General features: G+C 42.9%; 1 protein-coding gene across 1 annotated transcript in view; it reads right to left on the bottom strand.

The window, feature by feature from the left end:
* Positions 1 to 23260, bottom strand: part of PTDSS2 (phosphatidylserine synthase 2) — a 434628-nt gene that overhangs the window by 35137 nt on the left and 376231 nt on the right. Inside the window, exon 10 of the mRNA XM_078682890.1 lies at positions 11371 to 11516. Within this exon, the coding sequence (XP_078539016.1) occupies positions 11371 to 11516 (146 nt within the window). The remainder of the gene's footprint in view (positions 1 to 11370; positions 11517 to 23260) is intronic.

The following is a 23260-nucleotide window of genomic DNA, read 5'->3' as shown; positions in this document are numbered from 1 at the left end:
TTCTCAGGCCTACAACTAATTCCCCTCCCTCCACCTCTGTCAACGCCCCTCTGCCTTAGCGCCAAGAAACCGCCGGTGAACGTGCGCTCAACAAATTCATTTATCATATCATATCATCATAAGAAGTGGACTGCCACACTAGAACTTGCTAAGACAGCATCTAGGAACCAGAGGCTTAAGTACATCCACTTCAATTATGTTCATTAGGTATACCTCACCCTGCCCAAATTGGCTGTGTTTTCAGACATGGTGCCGAAATGCCCCAGATGAAATTCGCAAGAAGTGGAATTCTAACACATGGTCTGAGCCTGCCCGTTTTTGGGCGGCAATAGTGGTAACCACAGAAGAGCTCCCGAACAAGTTTACTGAGAGGAACCTGGCGCAATCCCTACTGGGACTCCTCCAACCCATGAAAAGCGATAAATAGGTCACGCAATTCATTACCTTAGCACAGGGCTTTGTTAAGAAGCAAGTCGCAATGGTGTGGAGGCAATGGCAGGAGCTTCACAAGTAGGCAACAGCAGAGAGCAACATTTGGGCAAAACTACATGCACTGGGTGTTAGAGGCCCCACCAAGTGACATTATGGAACACATATCTCAAGGCAGTATCATCCAAAACAGATGACAGACCTTCCTGAGGTATAGGCACGCTCTTCCTGCTTCCTGTTCACCTACAGGCCGTGGGGTGAGGGAGGCATTTTGGTACACACCACTGAAGGGGGCACTACCATGCCTCATTCTGTATACGTATTGCAGGAAAGCAAGCGATCCGCACACTCACAAAGTGGGATGCTCGCAGGAGACAGCGAGACTGGTGGATGTGCAACAGGATTACGCAAGACCACTGATCACTGCCGACAAGGGGAGACCATCCACAAGTTGCTTTATCTTTATGAATTGTATGTTACTTTATTGGTGAAGGAAGGCAATGTTTTTGTAGTCTTGTCCTCTCTTGTGGCTTTAACATCTTGCATCTCCCAATTGCCAGACCTCCATGTAAAGACCATGGTACCTTGCACTAAACTGCTGAATTGAAACTTAACAAAAAGAGGTGGGGTTGGACAAGTGGAAGTGGTGTGTGAAATTCGAGGCAATACCCTTCCTGCAGTGATCCAATGTAATGCTCTCCCAGTGTCACAGGAAGTGTGTTATCCTTTACCAGACAGATGAAGTGGGATCAGATAAAGTTAAGTGGAGTTACTATTTTGTAGCATAGTAGTCCTTTGCAGACCCATAGTTCACCTGCCTGTTTCCTCTGTAGGACCCGCTTTGAAAGAACTTACTTTGCTGGGGGTCCTGAAAAGGCAGAAGATCATGAAGTAAAAGGGTCCTCTGACCCAAGCACCTTGCTTGTTACCTCCCCTGTTGTGCTGCTTGCGAAAACCAGGCTTTGGAGTGGGGCAACCATAGATTTGGCAACCCGAATCTTTTTTGATTTTCCTGAGCATCTGATTAACCTTAGGGCTGAAAAGATGGTCGCCATCAAAAGGTGCATTTAGGAGGTGTGGTTACACCTCTGGCCTACACCCAAACATTCTAACCAAGCATGGCTGTGAAGGGGATCGCTGGCACATATCCCTCTAGCTGCTGTATCTGCCTCACAGGAACTGATAAGGTTTTTCTCTCTGCATTGAGCTCATGTCCCCTCTTTTGAGGAGTCTCAGGAAGATGCTTTATGAGCTCCTCCACAACTTACCAGTGGGATCAATAGTACCTGGTGAAGAGGCATATCGAGTTGGCAATTTGCCAATGAATGGCTGCCCCCAAATATCACTCTTACCTGCTGCTTCAATTTTCTAGGTCCTCTAACAGGCAGCATGACTTATAAGTTAATCTGAGATGAGGTTCTCTCGAATTTAAGTCGGGTATTTATGGGCATGCTTACACTTTTGTTCCAGTGCCCTTAGAACGGGAAGTGAACTTGGATAGCTGGCATTTAGCGAAGGACTATGTACTCTACAGTATGGAGATTGACCTGGTGGTGTTGAGCAGCCTGCTGTATTATTACAGGATGCGCAGTAGGATGGTTTAACAGGTTATGGCTCGGGATCCGGTTCATCTTCTGGGTCAACTTCATATTCATGCCAAGGACCATCCCCCTTTCTGCAGCCTTAAAGGCTCTTCATTTGGTACTATGGGAAACAGAATAGGTGAACCGACATCTCTCATCCGCTTCAGTGCGACTTTGACCTTGACTTGCACTTCTGACTCTTGTTGGTGTATGCTGTTTTTCCTGTTAGATGCTAGTTCTGCCCCTGACCCAGCAACTGCTCTTTCTTTCTTTGTGCAGTCTGTTCTATCTGCCCGTCTCATGTAAGGGTTCGTTTTTGCATCCTTTGCCCCTCTTAACTACCCCTTTTTGCATCTTTTACTGTTCTTACTGCTATGTTTTGCACCAGGGTACCTTCTGTCAAAGCACAGGGCCACAACAGCGGATTTATTTAGAGTTTTATATAGTGCTAGCTTGACCCAGAGGTATCAGAGCGCTTTATATAAGGAAACAGTGTCACCAGTTACAGAAATTTCACATTAATTATAGAAAAATTACAAATTCAATACGGGAGTTATTGGCAAGAAGAGTGTCAGGATATAAAAAAAAAACAGGTGGAGCTGCGAGTCCATTAGAAGGAGATTGCGGGGGAGAAAAAGGCGAGACATCTGTCCGAAGTCCGGCTGGGTAGGTGACGGCCAAAGTGGTGTGCCAGGGCCAATCTGCCCTATAGCTGTCGGTGCAGCTCCACCGGGAATCGGCCATGTGGTTAGGGCCGTTAGCCAGCCTCTCAGAGCACTCCTAAAGGAAGACTTCCAGCCGGGCAGTAAGCATTCATTCCTGCATGCTGCTTCTCTTCTGAGCAGCGGGCGCCATGTCAAGGTCAGGCAAGTCTTGCCTAGGCGTCATGTTGAGATCAGGCAGATCTTATGAGGTCACCTCCGCTACACATCTCAGCCCCCCTAGGCCCCCATGCTTTGATTAGGCGCGTTTTGCCCCCCCCAGGCTGACGTCTGGATTGCAAGGGGGCCGCTTTCACTGACGAATCGAGAGTCCTGCTGGCAGTGGTCACGAGGCTTCACGCGGGCGCCAACAGTCGCAAAGTCAATTCACCTCTTGCTCTCCCGGAATTCCTAATTTCTTTTTGCTGCTCACCTCCGCCGTAATCACTCAGCAAGTGAGGTCCGCATCGCCGGTCAGGGGAAAATGATGCACAGCAGATTTCTTTCAAGGGCAGCCAAGCATAGGGAGATGCAGTTGAAGCCATGCCACTGGTGGGCTTTCCTTCCGTATTCAGCACACGGGAGCCGCCATCTTGTCTTTTGGCTTCCCTGCTTCTCTACCTTGTGCAACTCTGTGCAGCCTGTCGCCAGGGACAAATCTCTCCTGTCCTAAGGGCCCAATGACCCTCCACTGCTGTCGGTAGGTCGGCTCCCTAAATTTGGCCGGATTCTGACAGATGACTTTAGGCTGGCGGCACCCGCTGCTCAATCAGTCTCAGACCATCTTCGCCTTCTGCTCTGATATCTCCGCGATGCTAGATCGGAGAAGGGTGAGATTTATCTCCAGGTGATCTGCCTGCATTCCGGTGGCGGAATCGTTGTTCTAGGTGGAAAAGCAGTGCGGCGGAATGTCGCTCTGGAAGTTGGAAGGAGGTTTTACCACGGAGCAACTGCTCTGAGCGGCCATGATGTGGGCTGGCTCCTCCTCACTTATAAGTGTTGACCTTTAAAACGACTGCGGATTTCATAGTGAAGAACGTAAAGCATTATCGTTGTCTTTAATCCTGATACAGAATACAAAGTAATCTTTTGGGTCGGAACAGCGACTAAGCAGGAGAATGAAACGTACTGCTGTTTAAGCCCCAGGCATGTCTTGGTGCTTCCCCTCAAGTGAAGGAAAATGTGTAGGTTTGTACAGAACGGCCCAATCGCCCAGCGGAAGAGAGAGACAGGGGCGACCGCAGCCTCCTCGGTCTACCTGCTGGCCGGAAGCTGATGAAGCCTGCTGGGGTGAGTTGATGGCCCGGAACAGATAGCCGCTCCACACCGCCATGCAGGACCAGGGACCAGAACCCAGCACTATAAAGTTGCTGCGAGTCAAATGGACACAAGAGAGTCATCAGAGTGCAGCTTGGTTGGCCAAAAGGCAAGTTACCACCAAAAGAAAGGAACCGCTAAAACCATTATACCGGGTGATTAGTAGCCCAGTGGCAGCCGGACCTCTGCAAGCTGAAAAATTACTCGAGGGACATCAAGCACTGTGGCCAGGATTACCTCTCCAAGGCTGTGGACTGAGGAGCAACCCCAGGAAGACCCCTGTAGACCAGACAGCATCTTCCGCATCCAGTATCCCTTGGATCAGGACCACCCCATTTTAGTCAATGGCAAGGAGCCGCTGATGCCAGAACTGGATTGGAGACAGTCTTTCTTTGAGGTAACTGTTTCTGTGGACCTTGCTCGACCCCTCTAACTGGCTTCATGCCAGAGTTGGATGCCTAAAGTAACAGTAAGTAACCACATTGATACTCATCAAACTTTTTCTTGAAAAAGATTTTTACATTTCAAATTCGTTGAATTTGCCAATGCCGGTTAGTTCAAAGTAAAAAGCACTGATTTAGAATACCTAGTACATTCTGAAAATTCGGAACACTCCTGTGGATCTTTTTCACTCTGGTGTAAAATATTATATGAAATTGTAAACTATTTTTATGAAGTAGTGCCAAACTTCTTGAGTGTCTCATGTATTTATTGTTCAATTGTTTTGGTGCTGTTTAAATACTTTAAAATTGTTCCATTATGTAAAGCTTACTGCTCAGAGACACAGCTAACCTGGTGCGAAGAGGTTGGCACTGTATTACACAGTAAGGTCCCAATCACATCATATAATACACCCCATTACAGTGACCAAGAACTGAAGCTTAGTTTGCGGCTCCATAAAGGGTCTGTTGATGTTTAGCATCAGTCCCACCCCGTGAAACAGACTTATGCAGGAAGCCATAGAAGCTTGTGCCTCTTCCCTTAACTGAGCCTTGATGAGCCAGTAGCCCAAGTATGGGTATACTTGGTATTCCTGTCGTCTGAAGAAGGCAGCAACTGGCACTAAGCACTTGCTAAAAATCTGTTGAGCTGATCTAAAGCTGAATGGAAGTGTCTTGAATGGGTAGTGCTGAAGTGCCACTCAAAAGTGGAGGTATTCCGGTGCTTTTGGAGTATAAGGAATCCCTGGTTCCTTGGGATCTTCAGACAGTCTCTATCACTCCCTAAAGTGAAGATTATGTTCTTTCTTGGGCAGGCAGAGACGTGGTTTCTGTACAGACTTTAATATATGTCCTGAGAGTACCATTTAGCAAACTCGTCAGTCTGATGTTATGGACTCCCATGCAGAAGCAGAACAGAAAATGTCATGGCACTTGCAGAGACTGAGATGCAAGGAGGGCAGCTATGGCAAGTCAAACCCTTATTTGGTTGTCATATGTTTGACAGGTGCTCCTCTTCCATCTGGATGATCTGCCATATCCTTGTCTTTGATTTGAGTATGGTGTATATCTCACTCATATCCGTTTTGTTGTGGGGGTAATATGTTCATCTTTGACCTCCATACTGATTCAAATCTCTCCTGTAGCCCTGGGAAGACGGAGAGCGTCGGAAATTGGCTGCACTAGGACACCAATTCTGCAGAACTCTTAGGGACTCTTCAGTATCCATGTCCGTCTGGATATTTTGCAGGTCATCATCCACATGTTTTCAAACCGGGTGAGTCTGTTAAATGGCATATTGAGGATCTTTGCTTGGATCTCTTGATGCAAAGTAGCCCACCTCAGCCTTCCATACCTTCTCAAAGCAGCTGCTCCTGCTAGCCGACAGAAGCCTGAGTTGCAGATGTCCAATGCAGCATTGCCTTTCCAGTTTCATGCTCGTCTTCCAGGATGAGACGAAGTAGTTTTTTAAGTAGTAATTTTCACCTTTCATTGATGTTGCAGCCACTGAACTGACATTACAGCCCAAGATATCTGCCAGTTGTTTCTCTCTGGAGATAATGATAATGGCATGATTGGGTTATTTGATTTGCGTTTGTCCGCCAAAGCTCTAACAGAGTCTGGCTTTGGAATGTATGTGAGGCAGGCAGTACTGTACTTTCTCTCCAGACGTGATACCACCGCTGGAACAGTAGCAGGCATCTTCATTAATTTTACGCCTAATCAGAAAAGTTTACTACAGGTATATATATTATGGATTTGCGTGGCTACTCCTTAAAGTCCAAAAGAAAGCACTGCTCTTTCCCGAATCCATTGGGACATTGAACATCCTAGCTGCGCACTCTCAGAGCATGGACCCAGGCTATGTCGTCAGGAGGGACTCTTGTTGGATGGGTGATTTTTCAGCCTTCTAGGGTATGATGTAGCCATCGCATCTTTATTATTTCTGTCACCTCTCTGTGGGAGTTAACGTTCTTTGTCCTAACCTGAATACATATAATCCAATGAGGCTTCTTCCCCCATGTCCGTAAGGGTTGGTGGGACCACCAGTTGTTTGACAACTCTCTGAGGTGTATCTGTTGAAGGTGGGGGTGACGGAGGAACCATAGGTGGTGTTAGTAGAGGTAGACTAATTAAGGTAAGTACTGAGGGCGGGAGAGTGTAGGTTGAAGAGGTAGTACTTTTTTAAGGTGTCCATTGCTTGCAATATTGACAAACGCTACTGGCACCTACATGAAGATTTCCAAAAAAGGAGGATTGTCTGCTACAAAAATGTATAGCTCATTGATGTAATCCTGGTAGGTTTCCTCTTTATATAGGTCGGCTTTTTCCAACTCGGATGTAACAGATCCAGTTGCATAGGACTGTAGGCATTCTCTGAACCTTCTTGGTCACTGAAATCGGCCTCCAGTTCAGAGTTCAGAATCAGGATGAAAAGGTAGTTGGTATAGAATAATTCATCATCAACAATGGTGTTGCTATGCTGGTAGGCCTCATTCCTGAACTTGCTGTCAATGGTGGAAGGAGCAGAGGACTTGGAGCGGTTATCGACGGTGTCATTGCAGACGGTGGTCTCACCATCGTTTGTACTGTCATCGTCGACAATCTCCCCACTTTTGTCGATATGGCTTGTCCAATAACTGAAAATGGGAATGCAGTTGATGACAATGTTTTTTTTTCCTCATCAAGGAGAACGACTTCAACGATATGAGTGTGGATGACAGTTTAAGTAGGATGTCAAAGAAATTGGATTTTCATGCTGGTTTTGTTCTGCAGATTGTTTTTTGTCCTTCCTAGAATGTTTTACAAAGTAAATTCTATTTTTGTTGCTAGAAGGAGGAGGCTGCAGGTGCTTTAGATTGCAAGTACAGCTCTGGAAACCCTACTTGTTACCTTGTTGGGGCTGCATTCATGGAAAAGCTGGATGGAGAAATTTTCACTAAATCAGCCCCAGAGGAGGGTATTTCTTCCTTTTCAAAACATAGTCTCAACCTTCTCTCCCCATCCTTCATGGGCTTACAGATGTCACACCATGAAGCCTTGTGTGCTGGATAGAGGCAATAAATACATTGCTCATGTGGATAATCAGAAGAGACCTTTTTTTTGTCCACAGGTAATATTAGGATTTTATTTTATTTTTTCTGTCCGTCATATAGACAGAGACAGAGCAGAGGTCTCCCTCGTAGAAACAAATCGAGATTATCTACAAAATGTATCTTAAAAACAACTCACAGTACTCTGAAAGCTGAAGGTATGGCTGATTCAGTTCCTGGGTAGGTAATAAAAGTGACAAGGTAAGGTGCCTGAGAGGTAGCAGCAGAGCTTCCCTTTGGTACTCCCTCACACGACATGCAATAGAAATAGGAGCTATGGTAGCCTCTAGGGATAGTTTAGCACTTTCACCTAATTGGCTAAGCTTTGGTTGATTCAAATGAGGTGTGCAGGCTACTAAACAAACACTGTTGAGGTCTACTGCCATTTTAACACTTCGCTGCTGTTTAAAGTTAGCAGAGATTTCCAGCATGACGATGACGAATGATTCAAGGGTGTGAATAAATAAAAGATTCAATGTTGGAGACCCAGATTCTGCCCCTTCACTGCTGCACGTTCAAAGTGGTTTGGCTGTAGTCAGCGCAACCAACGAAGAGGACTGCTGCTGTCATTCCTTGTGACTACAGCCTCTGCAATCATGTCCTCAGGAGCCAAAAAAAGCAATAAGGACGGGCTGCCTTTGGTAACAAGTGAGACCCTATGAGTATCCTCTGAATATTCTGCATTTCTAGTTAAATGAATGGACTGAGAATAGCAAGTCTAAGGAGCAGCCATAGCCTGGCTGTCTTTCAAGTGAGTCAGTGCAGAATTCGCTGTCTCTCCTAAAATCTGGAGCTATTACATCGCATGCCCACAAGGGACACCTACATGACACCAGAAAAACCTGAGGCATCTATCAGACTGGTTAGAATGGTATGATCTACACAGTCAGTAGCATCTAGACCGGCTCTAAGCACATACTTTGCCGTGCCCTGTTCGACTTCAGTTGTTTGAGTAAAAGTATTTCTTCTTCTGGAATGGCAGGCAATATCACGGTGGCCCCATCCTAGAGAGCATATGTGCATCACCCAAGCAGACCGATATCATTCTGGGATCTCACAGTCACACTGGCAAATAAGAAGAACCTCTTCCAGAAAAAGCCTATTCGCTTCAATGTCTTTTAGGGCAGAACAGTGGGGAATGTATTGGGGTTGACCCTGCTGGTGGAATCTTGAACGAACAAGCTCTCAGGAGGGTGTGGGTAAGAAGGGCCAGGTCCCTACGATACCTTGCCACAGAGCAACTTACTGGAGGAGCAAACTAAACTATCTGGATCAGATTAAGATATGAGTGCAGCTTCAAATGTGCTGAATTCTTACATTGACAGGTGTTTCAATTTGTACAACAATCCATATATCTTAATCTGGCTTGGATAGTTTAATTTGATTTAAGGGAGTTTATCCTGCATTGGAGAATTGTGGCAAGTTTGCCCTTCACTTTGGATATGTACGTTTTTGTGACTGCATCATGTACTTAACCTGTTCATTCTTGGGTACTTAACTTACCATTAAGACATAATCAGACGAAAGCATATGGCTATTTGGATGTAGATTTATTGTATATTAAGTGTAGATTTTAACTAGAGGATAGCTGGATTTTAAATAGAAAATGCGTTGGATTAGACCCTAGATGTACTTGTCTGCACATCTGAAAGGCCTCTTGTATGATATGAGTTATGTCTGGCAAGTGAAGTTACTGATGAGGTGTGAAATCGTATTGAAGAAAAAAAAAAACATGAAAGGAGGAAAAAGTGAGTCAGGCACCACCAGGTCTCCTAAATGATTCTGTACCTGGTATTTTAGCAGGAACCAGTAAGTAGCAACAAGGGATGAGGCAATTCGCAGTGCATAATATGGCGAGGGTTGTTTTTAGCACTTTCCTTTTCGTGCACTATGCAGGAGTACTGCATGAGATTACATGGAAGCTCATAATTTTATGCATGAAATAAAGAGTGTGAAAAAGACGTCATGCATGAAATAAATGTGACATAGTTACCATGCATGCATTAGGGTGTTTTGTTAAAGAGCTCTTACTATCAGCATAAAAAGACCCGACATTGCAAAATGCTTGGCACCATTTTGATTACGTCTATGGTCAACATACTGAAATATCTTTTTACAGTCTTGTCTAGCCCCATCAGCTTTATTATTCAATTAATTGAACAGTGGTTATTTGGTCCTAGGGAAGGTGGCAGCCAAAATAAAATGGCCACTGACACATGCATCGAATGCGGTTATAAACCCATGAAGTTAGCCAAACGTGCTGAAATAACAGATAAAAAATGTATACATACTATGAGATTGGGATTTGCATAAATCGGGGTCTTATTGTTTTATGGTGTTGTGATATGTGTAGTATGAGAGTTGTTGGAATGCATGAAGTGTGGAAAGGTGGAGTTGTCATTGTATTTGAATGATTTACTATACAGCGTTTGTCTGTCTTTGAAAATGTATATAACTTTATGAACGTTCATATGATCCAATTAACTTCAGATTACGATCCTTTGGGATGGAATATATGAAACTGATCTAGGACCCGCCAGTGAAAATCCCACTAAGGACCCCTGCACGTCCATGGGGCCGGAAGGTGCAATAGAGGGAATTAGCATTGTTTGGGACAAGTTGCAGCATGATCTCCTTGAGCATCTCCACCTGCAGTGGAATGACGACAGTCCAAGGGAACTCTGGGTGTGCCAGGAACAGCCTGCAAATACATTCTGCAAAGGAAGAGGGGGGCGGCTTTGGGTCCTTGAAGTACCAAACACATGTCTTCCCAGAACGGGAGTGATGGGGTTCAGTCGAATTGTGCTAGGACGTCTTGTGTTTATAGCAGGATAACTGTCCTCAGCCTTCAATTTATCAGGTAACAGCAACTTCAAACAGTAATAAGGGCTGGAAGAGCAGACCCACGACTTGGATCAGGTGCTAGTTCAGAAACTGAAATGCAACGCGCTCCATTTCGTGTGCGCTGTGATGTACAGTATTACCTCCATGATGACCTTCAAGTTTGTCAAGGAGAGTTTGTCACAGGACTTTGAGTCTATCTTACATTCTAGACACCACAGGCAAACCTTGTAGAGATCCATGATTGACATCTGCATTCTGAAGTCACAGCACGGTTTAGGCTTCAGGGGCGACGTTCCCTAGCAAGCTATTGTGAGGAGAATGATTATGGAGTCCATAAAAACACAGAGTAAAAGATTGAGAGCAGAGCTTCAGATCTGCATTTAAGGGTGCGGAAAGAAAGGATCTGACAGTGCACAGGATTGGCACCTAAAGGTAGCTCTGTGTCGAGACTTCAGTGTCACTGCGGTGTCTGACGACATCCCTAGTTGGCACATGGAAGCAATTGTTTAAAGATTTCCAGAAACACTGTGGCGCCTGGAGGAATTCACCTTTGAGTAATCTGCTTTTAGATGTAGAATCAGAAATTCTAATTCCAATCAGTACCTATTGTTAGCTGTAACTTAGTTGTTTTAAAAATTCTACTTCCTGAACTACATAAATATGGTTTGTCCCCTACTTTTTACAGCAGACTTTAGTACAGTCCAGTATTTCAGATATAGAATTAATAAACCATTGCCTATTTGAAAAACATCCTTTTCAAGCCAACCACGTAAAATGAAAATTCCATATTGTCTTGACATTTACAGACATTTATCCCGTGGTCAACAATGTCACCATAAACCATCAATGGTAGCATAGGTATATATAACATAGTTACCAGTTATGTAACATCTATATTAGAGAAAGTACGTAAACAAATGTTGAAAGTATTAATTAATAAAAATATAGTAAACATGTTGCTTACGGATCATCCATGAAGTCGTATACCTCTCGCATAGCCACCCCTCCAACGTTGACAAAAAAGACAAGACGCAACAGTACAAGATAGTGTTCAGGAGGCATCCAAAGGACGAACTTCAGGTAAAACGTGTTCATCTCTGCTAGCAAAAACTGAAAAACACAAGGGTTTTGATTTAGCATTATGCACATAATACACAGCTAAAATACTTATTAAATTAAATTATCTAAAAATAGAATGAAACCATAACCATACATCTGCCCATCACCATCTACCCACCAGCCCACTGAAGCTTAAAGCCAAGGCAAAGAAGAATGGCTTATAGTAGAAATGGACCAGTTCCTCTCAACACGTTATTGTTTTATGGGTGCTATAATTCTCTATCCCGGGAGACGTGCATAAACAGATTTAAATGATTTGCCAAAGAATCTTGGTTGGAAGCAATTAAAACACGCATTGGCAAAGCCAATAGGTCTCGCCTTTGGGGGTTATAAGTGTTAAGACAAAGCTATTGGCTTGAACGTTTTTAATATGTGCTGAAGGACAATGTGAATGGATAGATGGATAGAAAGACTCAATGATGGAGAGATGGATGGAAGAAAAGCGAATATTTAAGGAAGGACATAACAGGAAGGTAATATGTTTAGCCTGCTAAAAACATAAAATAGAAAATAGTTGTGGGAGTAAATTGGTTGTTAAATGGAGCGTGGTAATGGGAGGACTGGGTGGTTGTATGCAAAGATAGACGGATGAATGGAAATGGAAGAGGATGAGGGTGTGACTGATGGGCGGGGAAAGGCGGGATGAACGTAACTGCAAGATAAATAATGGGGTTGTGGCTGGATGACTGATGGATGGATAACATAAGGACTGGATGGATGGATGGAGTGTGAGTGGTGTGATTAACGCAAAACTGGAGAGAGGGAGACAATGAGGGTGAGAAGGATGGATGGAAATTGGGTGGATGAATGGATGGAGATCGAGAGAAGTTGAGAGGGTGGTTGACTTTAACACATGTATGTATTTATATTTATGGATGAAAATAGATGGCTCAATGGAGGGAGAAATATTTAGGATGGATAACAACTATTGAAATTACACAACATCTGTGCAGAAAGGGTGGCTTCTGGTGGGCTCCTACGGTGGCATACTGACTGCACTTCTCCGTGACAGGAGCCTCTTTAGTTTCACGGACACTCCTTGATTGATCGATGCTGCTGGTAGTAATTAAGGAAATAGGCTGGGGTGGCACTGTGGTGTTTTTATTTGGGAGGCTGGGGAGTGTGTCTTGACACCTCTCTCACCCGAAATAGGGCTACGGATGCGCTCACAAAGCGCCCCTTGTGAGCACAAAAACACAATTTCGCCTCTCAGACACACCAATTTGCAACAAGGGAAAACTGCTGAAACCGCGTCTTTTTCCCACCCATTTTATTCATGCCCTTTTATAGCACTGGCTGAAAGGCTCTCAAACAGACACCATGTGGTTCCAAGTGGAGAGGGCCCTTTGAGGTTTCCACATGCAATTATGTAAAATAGCCATTCAGGAAGCTAATAGAATTGGAAGGGGTTCTGCCCCTCCCTGATTTGATTTGATTATCAGATTTATAGAGCGCAACGAATGCCCAAGGGCGTCTTGGCACTAAAAATGACTGAAGACTGCTCGCAGAGTGAGAGGGGAGGTGTATCAAGACATCGTGAATTAGTTGAACTGAATTATTTCGAGAAGAGCCAAGTCTTTAAAGACTTTCGGAAAGATAGCAATGAGGAGCTATTTTTTATTGCTATCGGTATCTGATTCCAGATCTTTGCTGTATGCAAAACAAAGCTTCTCCCCCTCCCCCCCATCTAAGCTGATTAAATCTGGGGGTTTTAAGTAACGTGGCACTACTAGACCTAAGGGTCCTCTGTGGATCATATTGTCTTAAGTTTTGCTTCAAAAACTGGGGCCCTGAACCATGCAAGGCCTTATAAGCCAGGCATGCTGACTTAAACTGGATTCTCTTTTCCATTGTTAACAAATGGAGACTATTCAGTCTGTGAGCCACCGGCTCAAATCTGGGTATATCCAAGACAAGCCTGGCCACCGTATTCTGTAGGCGTTTGAACTTTACTAGTAGCTGTTTTTGAAGCCCTGTATACAGAGCATTTTCGTAGTCCAATTTAGAAAGTGCAAGCATTGTTACTAGAGTTTTCCTGGTGCCCTGAAGCCCCCCTCACTGAGCCCAGCCTCCCCTGTTTGGCTTATCATTTCATTCATTTCATTTCATGAAGCTTTATTCGGTTCAAGTAGATGACCATAAAAGCACAAACAAGATACAATGTTAAAACAGTTATGACGTATTTCATCTCATCATATCATCAAAGGTAGTTATAAATGTTAAAATAAATGTACATGTCTTAATCAATAAATATTACAATTAAAAAATCATACTTTTCCTAGCGTTGATGCATTGATTTAAGAACGTCGCAGTATAAAAACAAATGTCTGCCGACTCCATATTAAAAATTAAATTCATGGCATGTGTAACTGTGCATACACCATATTTAACAAATGAAGGTTTCAAAAAAGCAATACGGAATTGTGTGTACAGTTTACATAACAACAGGAAGTGCACAGTGCTCTGGGTAGATACATCATCACATCTGCAGGGCCCATACGGATGTTGTTTAATATTAGGATGGGCAACTAGATGATGGACCATCCCAAACCGAAGCCTAGTTAACACAAATTTGTGCGAATTCCTAGTTACCATAGTTAAGTATGAAGGGAAACCTTCCCTTGTAATATATCTATTGTAAAAAAGGACAGTGGACAAAGATCCGGCTGCAATTGCCCGCTTTCTCCTCATGTAAGTCAAGAAGATATTTTTCATTTCAAGTTTTGGGATCATAGACGCTGCATCGGGGTTATCTAAAAGATTAAAATTGAATATGTCTGAAAAACAAGTAACAACATATTTCAACCAGGGTATATTTTGATATTTATCCAGGCGTAGACAATCCTCAGCAATAGATCTATTAAACTGCTTGTCTTCCTCTAGCCAAATAGACCGCCCAAGTCATTAATGGCCTGAGGCATAATAGATCAGCTAGGTGATTAACAGCTAACTCTCGATGAATTAACTCATTTGAGACAGACCTGGGGAAAAAGAGGAGTCTTTTCAAAAATACATTTTCCTCCAGCTGTAATTCAGAGACACAGCTGTGACCCCATACTCCTGCCCCATACAGCTATAGTAGCACATCTAGCCTGATACATTTTTAACATGTCCCCTTGTCGTCGATCCCCTATTTTAGCAGCAAATCTATAAATACCATGGGCATTTTTAGCCATTTTATTCCGGATATTGATAAATTCATTTTTCCATTTCCTATCATTTGAAAAAGTAATACCTAGGTAACAGAATTTTCCTACCTGTTGCACCTTCTCTCTATCTATAAAAAAGTTATTTAAAACTCTAGCTTTGGCTCCACAAGTCATGGTGTAAGTTTTCCCTTTGTTAATTACCAGTTTTCAGTCTTTAATGAAAGAGGAAAAACTATCCATTAGCCGCTGTAAAACCATCGGGGTCCTAGAAAGTAAAACAGCGTCATCGGCATATAATAATACCGGCACTGGTACACCGATTATCTGAGGAGCATCAGCTTTAACTTTTTTTAAAATGCCATCTATTTCATTATGAGTCAAGAAGTAGCGATTCTATTTCTACACACTATCTTAGCTACTTCTATCCATATGTTTCAGCCCAATATCCTAAAACTCATGAATCAGAAAGGCAGTTTACAAAAAGGTTTGGTTTCAATCATCCTGGATACACTCAGAATCTTTCGTTCCAACCTCAGAGATTACCCAATTTCTATCCCAGGCAGCATTATCCACTAACTCCTAAGCTTAATATTAGGAACAATCACTTGTGGGATAACAGAGGCATAGCTCCATGTGTTTATAACATTCCTGTCCACAATCAGTTTGATATATTCTCGGGTCTTGACTATGTGGATTGACAAAAACAGGGCATTTCTCCCACCAATATATTAGGATTAGGGGAGAATAGTGATGAACCTAAGGAGAAGAGAAGACTTCAGGAGGCAAGGGAGGGCGACGAAAATATTATTCAACCTGCCATAGTTCCCACTGTGATTCATGGTCACAATGAGGAGGAAGGATGTATGATATCCACTAACCATGATTTAAAAGATGGGGGGAAGTGCAGAACAGCTTGCCACTTGATAGGAGGCAGGGATTTGACTAATGCACTAGTGGGTGATCGTCCAGTAAAAGAGAATAAAAAATCCTGTACATATTTATTTTGGAATGTGGCAGGATTGAGGCAGAAAATTAGTAACCCAACCTGGGAAAGTGTTATAAATGGATCAGACATCCTGGCTTTACAAGAAACCTGGACCACTGAACCAGTATTCCTAAATGGGTATAGAACATTTTTTACTCCGGCCATAAGGGGTCAAATTGGAAGAGCAAAGGGCGGTTTAATCACGTTCCTTTCGAATCGGCTTAAGTATGAGCAGGTACATTTTACGTCCAAATTCAGTTATTATGTAATCAGGTTGAACAATAAGGGAATTAACCTGGTCTTGATAAATTTTTATAATAATATCCCCAAAAACGATATCACCAGCACTTTAAAAATGCTGAGGGATGATATACAACATGAACTTGACAAAAAGGACAGGGAAGTAACAATCTTATGGGGGGGGGGATTTTAATTGCCCACTCTGTGAAAGGGGCAAACGGGGCATCTGTGGACTAATGCTAGAACAGGATATTAACTTAACGCATTTTGATCACTCTTTGTTAGGGGATAGTTTAAATGAAATACTGTTTATGTATAATATGGGATACACTAATGAAATTGCCCAAAAACCAACCCCTTTTGCACCCACATTTATAGGTAGAGGAGCTTTGACTACAATTGATTTTATCATTGCCTCAAATAGCTATAGTCATAATATTAAGGGGCTAAAGATAATGGAGGTACCTTTAAGTGACCATTTGCCCCAAATAATGGAGGTTGAAAACCCGTTTCTGGAGCAACATGATGATATGCACCCTCCATGTATAATTCCAGATTTAGTTCTTGGGAGACAAAATGGGTATACTCTAAATTGGGGAAAGGTGGTCCCAGAAACGCTCCTAGAAAAATTGTTGAATGCCTGTACGAATATGCTTGAATGAGCAGTCTAATAGCGAACAGATTATGAAGCATTTCAACATTATAGCTACCACAATTAGAAAATGCCTGTGGGTGGAGGCAAAAAACAAGGTGAAGGGTAATAAAAGTTGGTTTGATAAAGCATGTACAAGGGCACTAACTGACTTGAAACATGCTATTCATAGCACACCCTGAGATCCCTACAAATAAGAGCCCTTAGGAAAACATATAATGAGGCCCTAAAGAAAAGGAAAGAGGTTATAAAGAAGGAGGCCCTAGAAGCGCTATGCGTAGCATCACAATCAAATGATGTATCTGCTTTTTGGAGGGCCGTAAATGCTCCTCTTCTTTATGACAATTGTAAGGCACGAATAGAGATTGCTATTGCGGAGGAGGACTGGGTGAAACATTTCTCTAACCTTTATAGGTGCCAAGATGACAGTCCTATAATAGACCCAACTAAAATGGATGTTACAGTGCCAGGGGCTGAGAAACTGGTGATAACATTGGAGGAAGTTATGTCGGCCCTGAAAGCAACTAAAGGAGGCAAGGCAGCAGGTCCTGATGGGATCCCAGCAGACCTATACAAAGCCAACTGCGAGATCTGGGGCCCTATGCTGGTACAACTCTTCAATGCGGCACTAGTGAGGGGACTGAACCAGTCTTGGTTTATTTCGGTCATTGTACCGATTTACAAGAAGGGAGATAGGCAAGATTGCGCTTGCTATAGACCAATCTCCCTCTTGGACTCCTCCATAAAAATCCTTGGCAGAGTTATCCTGGCAAGACTCCAAAGCTGGGCTGAAGAGAATGAGATAATGAGTGATCTACAGTTTGGATTTCAGAAGGGCATAGGGACAATAGAACAATGTTTAAATTTAATGATTGTCCAACAAAAATATACAAGGGTAAAGGGCGAACGCTTGTATCTTACGTTTGTTGACCTTACGTCAGCATTCGATTGTGTGTCACATGTGAAACTCTGGGAAATTTTACAAGGTTTGGGTGTAGAACCCTCAATCATTTGCTTTTTAAGAGAATTATATGCAAACCTAACACAATGTCTTTCTTCAGGACAAAGGGAGCCGAGAAGAAGTGAAGAAAAGAAAAAGTGCCCAAACTTGTATATTGAAAGTCAAGGGAAGCCTTGGCAGTTTAGAAGCCATAAATACAGATGAAAGGGAGGCGGCAGCAAATGGCAAAGCCCATTCCATTAAGAGTTTCCCAAGAAAACAAGCGTGATCTTTTTGTGCCCAAGTAAAAGGCACAGCCCTCCAATCTCATCACATCGAAGCATTCGGAAAGTTGGTGTCCTGGCCCCACCAGCCTATATTTTACGATGTCTCCTGGATTGCTGCAAACTGCTATGATTACTATACATTTTAAGCGAGAGCGAACGAATCGCAGGAAAATGACCATTTTAGAATGCAGTAATTGGCCGCTCTACAGAAAAAAACGAGGGAGGAGCTGGGTGAGAAATGTCACCGGTGCGTGAATGAAAGAAAACGCGTGATGGAAAGGATGTTGGGAACAGAAAGACAGATTCAAGAAAGACATTATTGGAATTTTTAGGGAAGAAATTAAAAGAGAGAAGGAAAGAATGAAAATGAAAAAAAGGGATGAGAAAAAAGGACTAAAACGGAAGACTAATTAAAAAGTCAAAGTAAAAAAAAGTGATTTAACAAGCACATGATATTTTATAGGAAAGTAGTAGTTGTAAACGAGTAAGAATGAGCTAGAAAAGCTATACATCGTTAAAAAGAGCAAAGAAAGGGAAAAAATCAAAAGACTGAAGAAAATAAGAATGGGGAGAGTTATGAGGAAAGAAGAAAGAAAGGAGGAAGTGAAGGAAAGAACGAGAATGAAAAACAACAAAGGAAAAACAGTGGAAAGGGGCATTAACCACAATAACAGCCATCAACGTCTGGAACGTTAAAGAATCGGGCACTTGCATGGCAGTGGGCTAGGTACCGTTAGCATGAAAAATCAATAAAACACATATACCCCTGGGTCTATGATGTTACATTTAAAAGAAAACACTGGCAAAACAGTGTAACTAGCCCTGGTCAGACTACATTCAATTCTCAGAGACCGTTACTTTTATACAGTCACAAGACTAATAAAACAAGCGTGGCCGCGCGGCCACGAAAGTGAAAGCGGCACTGCTTGATCCTGCTGGCAAAAAGCAGTGGGATGCGAGGAATGCAGCTGCCCCTGCGCACTCCCAACAGCAACACACTGTGGGAGTGACCAGTAAACAAAGAGGTTGGACATGCACCCGCCTTGAGCCAGTTAAGGGCTTTCATTTTCTGAAAGCCACACGCACAGGATTTCACAACCAGACGCACAAGCTTTATGAAAGCTTTCTCAGTGTCTGGAGTGATTACAAGAGGCCCTCTCCTAGAGCAGCGCATGCGCGCTGCCCTAGGCGAGACCTTAAAAGAGACCTTTTAAGACAATTAAGAATTATCCCACTACGTGACAACACATAGTGATATCTTGTAACTGTTGGTGTCGCAAGAAAACGTAAATTATTTTCTGTCTCCATTTATTGTGCAAAAGGCTAGGAAGGCTCAGCAAGTACTAATGTACAACTTGCAATATTAAGAAGTGAGTTGGCTTTGCGTAATTGAAATTGTACCGAGGGAAACCTTTTTTTCCCTATTTTTTTAAAGGCAAGTGACTTCTTTTTTTTAGATATCTGAACCGCGTGTCATAAGACTTCACCCATTGTCTCATAGTCAACATCCTTGTGCTTTTTGTGAGCATTTGGAAAATATGGCCACATCGCACCTTGAAATTACATTGGAATTTTTATGCTGACATCTATTTAACTAAATTATTTCCACATCATCTGAAGTCATTATCCATCAGTGTTTTACTTGCACATAGAATTTAATTGTGTTGTTGAACCGAAAATAACTTTGTGGACATGCAAGGTGAACGTGTCTGCATGCAGTAATGCTTAGAAAATCATTTGGACTGATCAAGGGTGGATGCTCTGCAAACCTCTGGTCCAGAAACATTGCCCATAAAAGCAACTTTTACTCCTTATGGAATGAGCTTTTGTTTACCTGTCAAAACTTTCCACGCCTTCTGATAGCATCTTACAATGTAAGATATAATCTGCTTCAATATCAACTGTTTCGAGATTAGCAGATATGTGTAAAAAACAAATAAAAAAAAAACAGTTGCCAAAGAGTCATCATTACATATTTCTTTGTCTCAGTCAAAATGCCTCTCTTCACAACTAAGGTGGGGGTGGGAAAAAGTTATTTCTGTGGAAGGATCTGGAATATATTTTGGAAGAAGCGATATAGACTAATTTACATGGCACTCGAAAGCAAGTTACTTACAAAGGAAGAAATGGGCCTTAAGTAGATCTTATTGCTGTGAAAGAACATTCTGGGGTCTAAGATACAATGAGCTTGGGTGATAGCTACTAATCAAGATTGATATCCATCTTGTGTGAAGGCTTAAAGTTTCTCATACTCATTTAGAAAGAATTCTTGAATATTTACTTTGGGATGAAGGTCCAACTTTTTCTGAGGCCCTTTCTAAAATCTTTAATCCTCCGAACCATGAGCTTTATTCTGAATTAAATTTTTGGTAAGGGGTATTAGCAGCCCAATGTAAATAAAGGAAGAAAACTAATCAAGAAAAATCAGCTGGCTACAGTAAAACTACTCCTTCCTGGCAAACTTTTCTGGTCTATCTGCCAATCCACACAAATTCAAAACAACTCCTATTTTAGTTAAAACAGTCTAAAAAACACAATTGTAATTGAATTTGGCTTCCGATCAAAGAGAGGGATTCCATGTTTAGAAAGTACCCTGAAGAATCTCTGGCATTTCGAAGGGGGTCTCTATATTAGTCCAGCCTATGAACTACTTTCAGGGGAGGGCTGGCCTCCAATCTCTGTAGATTAAGAGGCTAGGTCCACAGCCTGCAAAGGACAAAGGAAATCAAACAGGGGAAGGGAAGTAGGTAGTTGGGAGGGGGGGGATATTGGCTCACTTTAGTGGACCACAGTCTTGATTAATTAAGATAATCATACTTATGGTGGAGATGTTTGCCTTTGTATAGGAAGACTGACAAATTTTCGTTAGGCTTAACAAATAAAAATAGCATGTAGGTCAAGATGGTCCACACCAGATTGACCCACAGACCATACACGTTGTAATGGTAAAATGCCTAACAAAAAACTACATAAATCTGCTCTGGGTGGCCCACAAAATGAATCATTTAGACATAGTATGTGCATACCAGTCCTGAAGAGAACCACAGAATCATGACGTGTTAGACCTGATAGCCATAGGGTGGTCTTCCTCAAACGTTTTGCCTACTTACTTTTTGCTGATTTATTTTCTGAGCCCTTTACCACTGCTAACCAGTACTGAAGTGCATGTACTTCTCCCCCAAAACATGGTTCAGTTGACTTGCCTACAATTGGCATGTTTAATTTACTTATAAGACCCTAGTAAAGTGCACTACATGTGCCTTGGGCCTGTAAAATAAATTCTACTAGTGGGCCTGCAGCACTGATCGTGCCACCCACCCCGATTGCACTTTAAACATGCCTCAGGCCTGCCACTGCAGAGCCTGCATGTGCAGTTGTACTGCCAAGTCGACTTGGCATTTCAAACCTCTTGCCAAGCCTTAAGAACCCCTTTTGTTGCATATAAGTCACCCCTCAGGTAGGCCCTAGGTAGCATAGGGCAGGACGCTGTGCAACTAGAAAGTAGGCTATGTGCTTTCAAGTTTTGCATGTCCTGTGTACTTCAAAGCCCTTCTTTGAAGTCACCTCCACTTCAAAGGCACAAGGGTATAAGTACTGGGTCCCTGAACCCACCAAATCAGACTCTACCAGACCTGTGAAGAACTCGGCAGGAAGGACTGCTGTGTTGCTAGGAGGACTGGCACTCTGCTGTACTGCTGCTCTGGAAGAACTACATTTCTGCTGTACTACACATGCTTATCCTAGACTGTAAAGCAGTCCCCCTCTAGACGTGGTGTTTAACCTGTGGGGGTAACATTTGTTTGAAATAATGTACGTAGAACCGCTTGGCCCACATTGGTTTGTTGACGAGCCAGCACATCTAGACAGTAATGCTTTGTAAATGTATGAGATGTAAACCATGTAGCCACCTTATTTATGACAGCTATAGGTATTTACTCTACAAAACCATTAATGCTCTTTTTTTTGTGGAGTGAGCTCTAGGAGGGATAGGCAGAGTTATTTTTGCCTTAGCGTAGTAGGTTTGTATATATTTAACAATCCAAATTGCAATATCTACTTTAGATATGGCCTTGACTTTGTGGTTTTGAAAAAGCAACAAACAGCTGTTGTGTCATTCTAAATGTTTTGGTTCTGTCCATGTAGTACATAAGGGCTCGTTTAATATGTAGGGCCCTTTCAGCAACCAAATCAGGTTGGGGGAAAAAGACTGGTAAATCAAAAGACAGATTATGGTGCAACTGAGACACCATCTTTGGCAGAAATTTAGGACTTGTACGTATTACCACCCTTTCTCTATGTAGCTGGAAGAAGGGTTCTTCTAAAGTTAATGCCTGGAGCTCACCGACACGTCTGACTGAAGTGATTGCAATAAAGAATGAAACTTTCCAGGATAAAAACTGAAGGGGGCAGGAATGGAATGGCTCGAATGGAGAGCCCATTCATTTTCTAAGTGGGGGCTGGTGGTATGGTAGGAGGAATGACTATTCTAGGACCTCCAATGAAGACCCGCATGACTGGAATTCTAAAGAGTGAAGTGTGTTGCCCGTTTTGTAGATATTGGGCAATGGCCGTTAAATCTAGCCGTATACATATAAAAGCTAAACCAGAGGTGTATAAATGGAATGATTAACAATGCCTTGACCCTTTGCCCCTAAAGGATCAATGTGTTTGGAAAGATAATAGTGAGCACATCTTTTTCATTGTGCAGAGTAACAGGCATGAATATTGGGCCTGGGTGCTTTTTTGATAATGTTCATAAAGGGTTGTGGCAGCAGTGTGGCGCAGCGACATGCTGAAATGGGGTAAAGCAGAATCTGCAGCTTTGAGGGGGGAGGAGAGCAAGGGTCTTCGCAAATACCCCATAGCACAGGATTGGGACCAAATGCTGATAGACCTGGAAGAGACAGACCTGGACAGCCCAGGAGACCCGGTAGGATGACCTTACACAGATGGCAGGGGGGGGCTGAGGTTCAAGAGCAATGGGGCAACTCACCGGGGTTAGACCAGACCTAGGACCCTACACAAATTCCAGATAGACAGAGCCACCTTGGCCTGGGATGTCGAGTGCAGGAGAGAGGCCAACCAGGAGACAGAGGGGGGCGGGCGGGGAGGGGGGGACAGTTGGGGTTTGCCAATAATGAGAACCTTGATTATGGTGTTTGAAACACATACTTGGGACGCATCCGGGGAATGTTATGATACGTACCTCACAACTGAAATGATATACCCCCACAATTACTGGTTAAGAAAATGGAAAAGACTGCTGAGGGATATGAGATGCAATTGAACAGAAATGTATGTCATCCTGAAACAGTCACGAATAAAGAGTTTAAAAAAAAATAAAAAAAAATAAAGGGTTGTGGCAGATTTAAATAGCCAAACTGTTGCAGACTGAGAGACCTGGGATCTGGGTGTCTTATTTTTCCATGGCTCTGCGTGTGGAAGTCTGGCCTGTTCTGAAGTATCCCATGGGAACCACTAA

The sequence above is a fragment of the Lissotriton helveticus genome, chromosome 3_1, assembly GCF_964261635.1.
Source record: "Lissotriton helveticus chromosome 3_1, aLisHel1.1, whole genome shotgun sequence".
Classification (NCBI taxonomy): domain Eukaryota; kingdom Metazoa; phylum Chordata; class Amphibia; order Caudata; family Salamandridae; genus Lissotriton; species Lissotriton helveticus.
The sequence above is the reverse complement of the archived record's forward strand: the minus strand, read 5'-3'. Positions and strand labels throughout refer to the sequence as shown.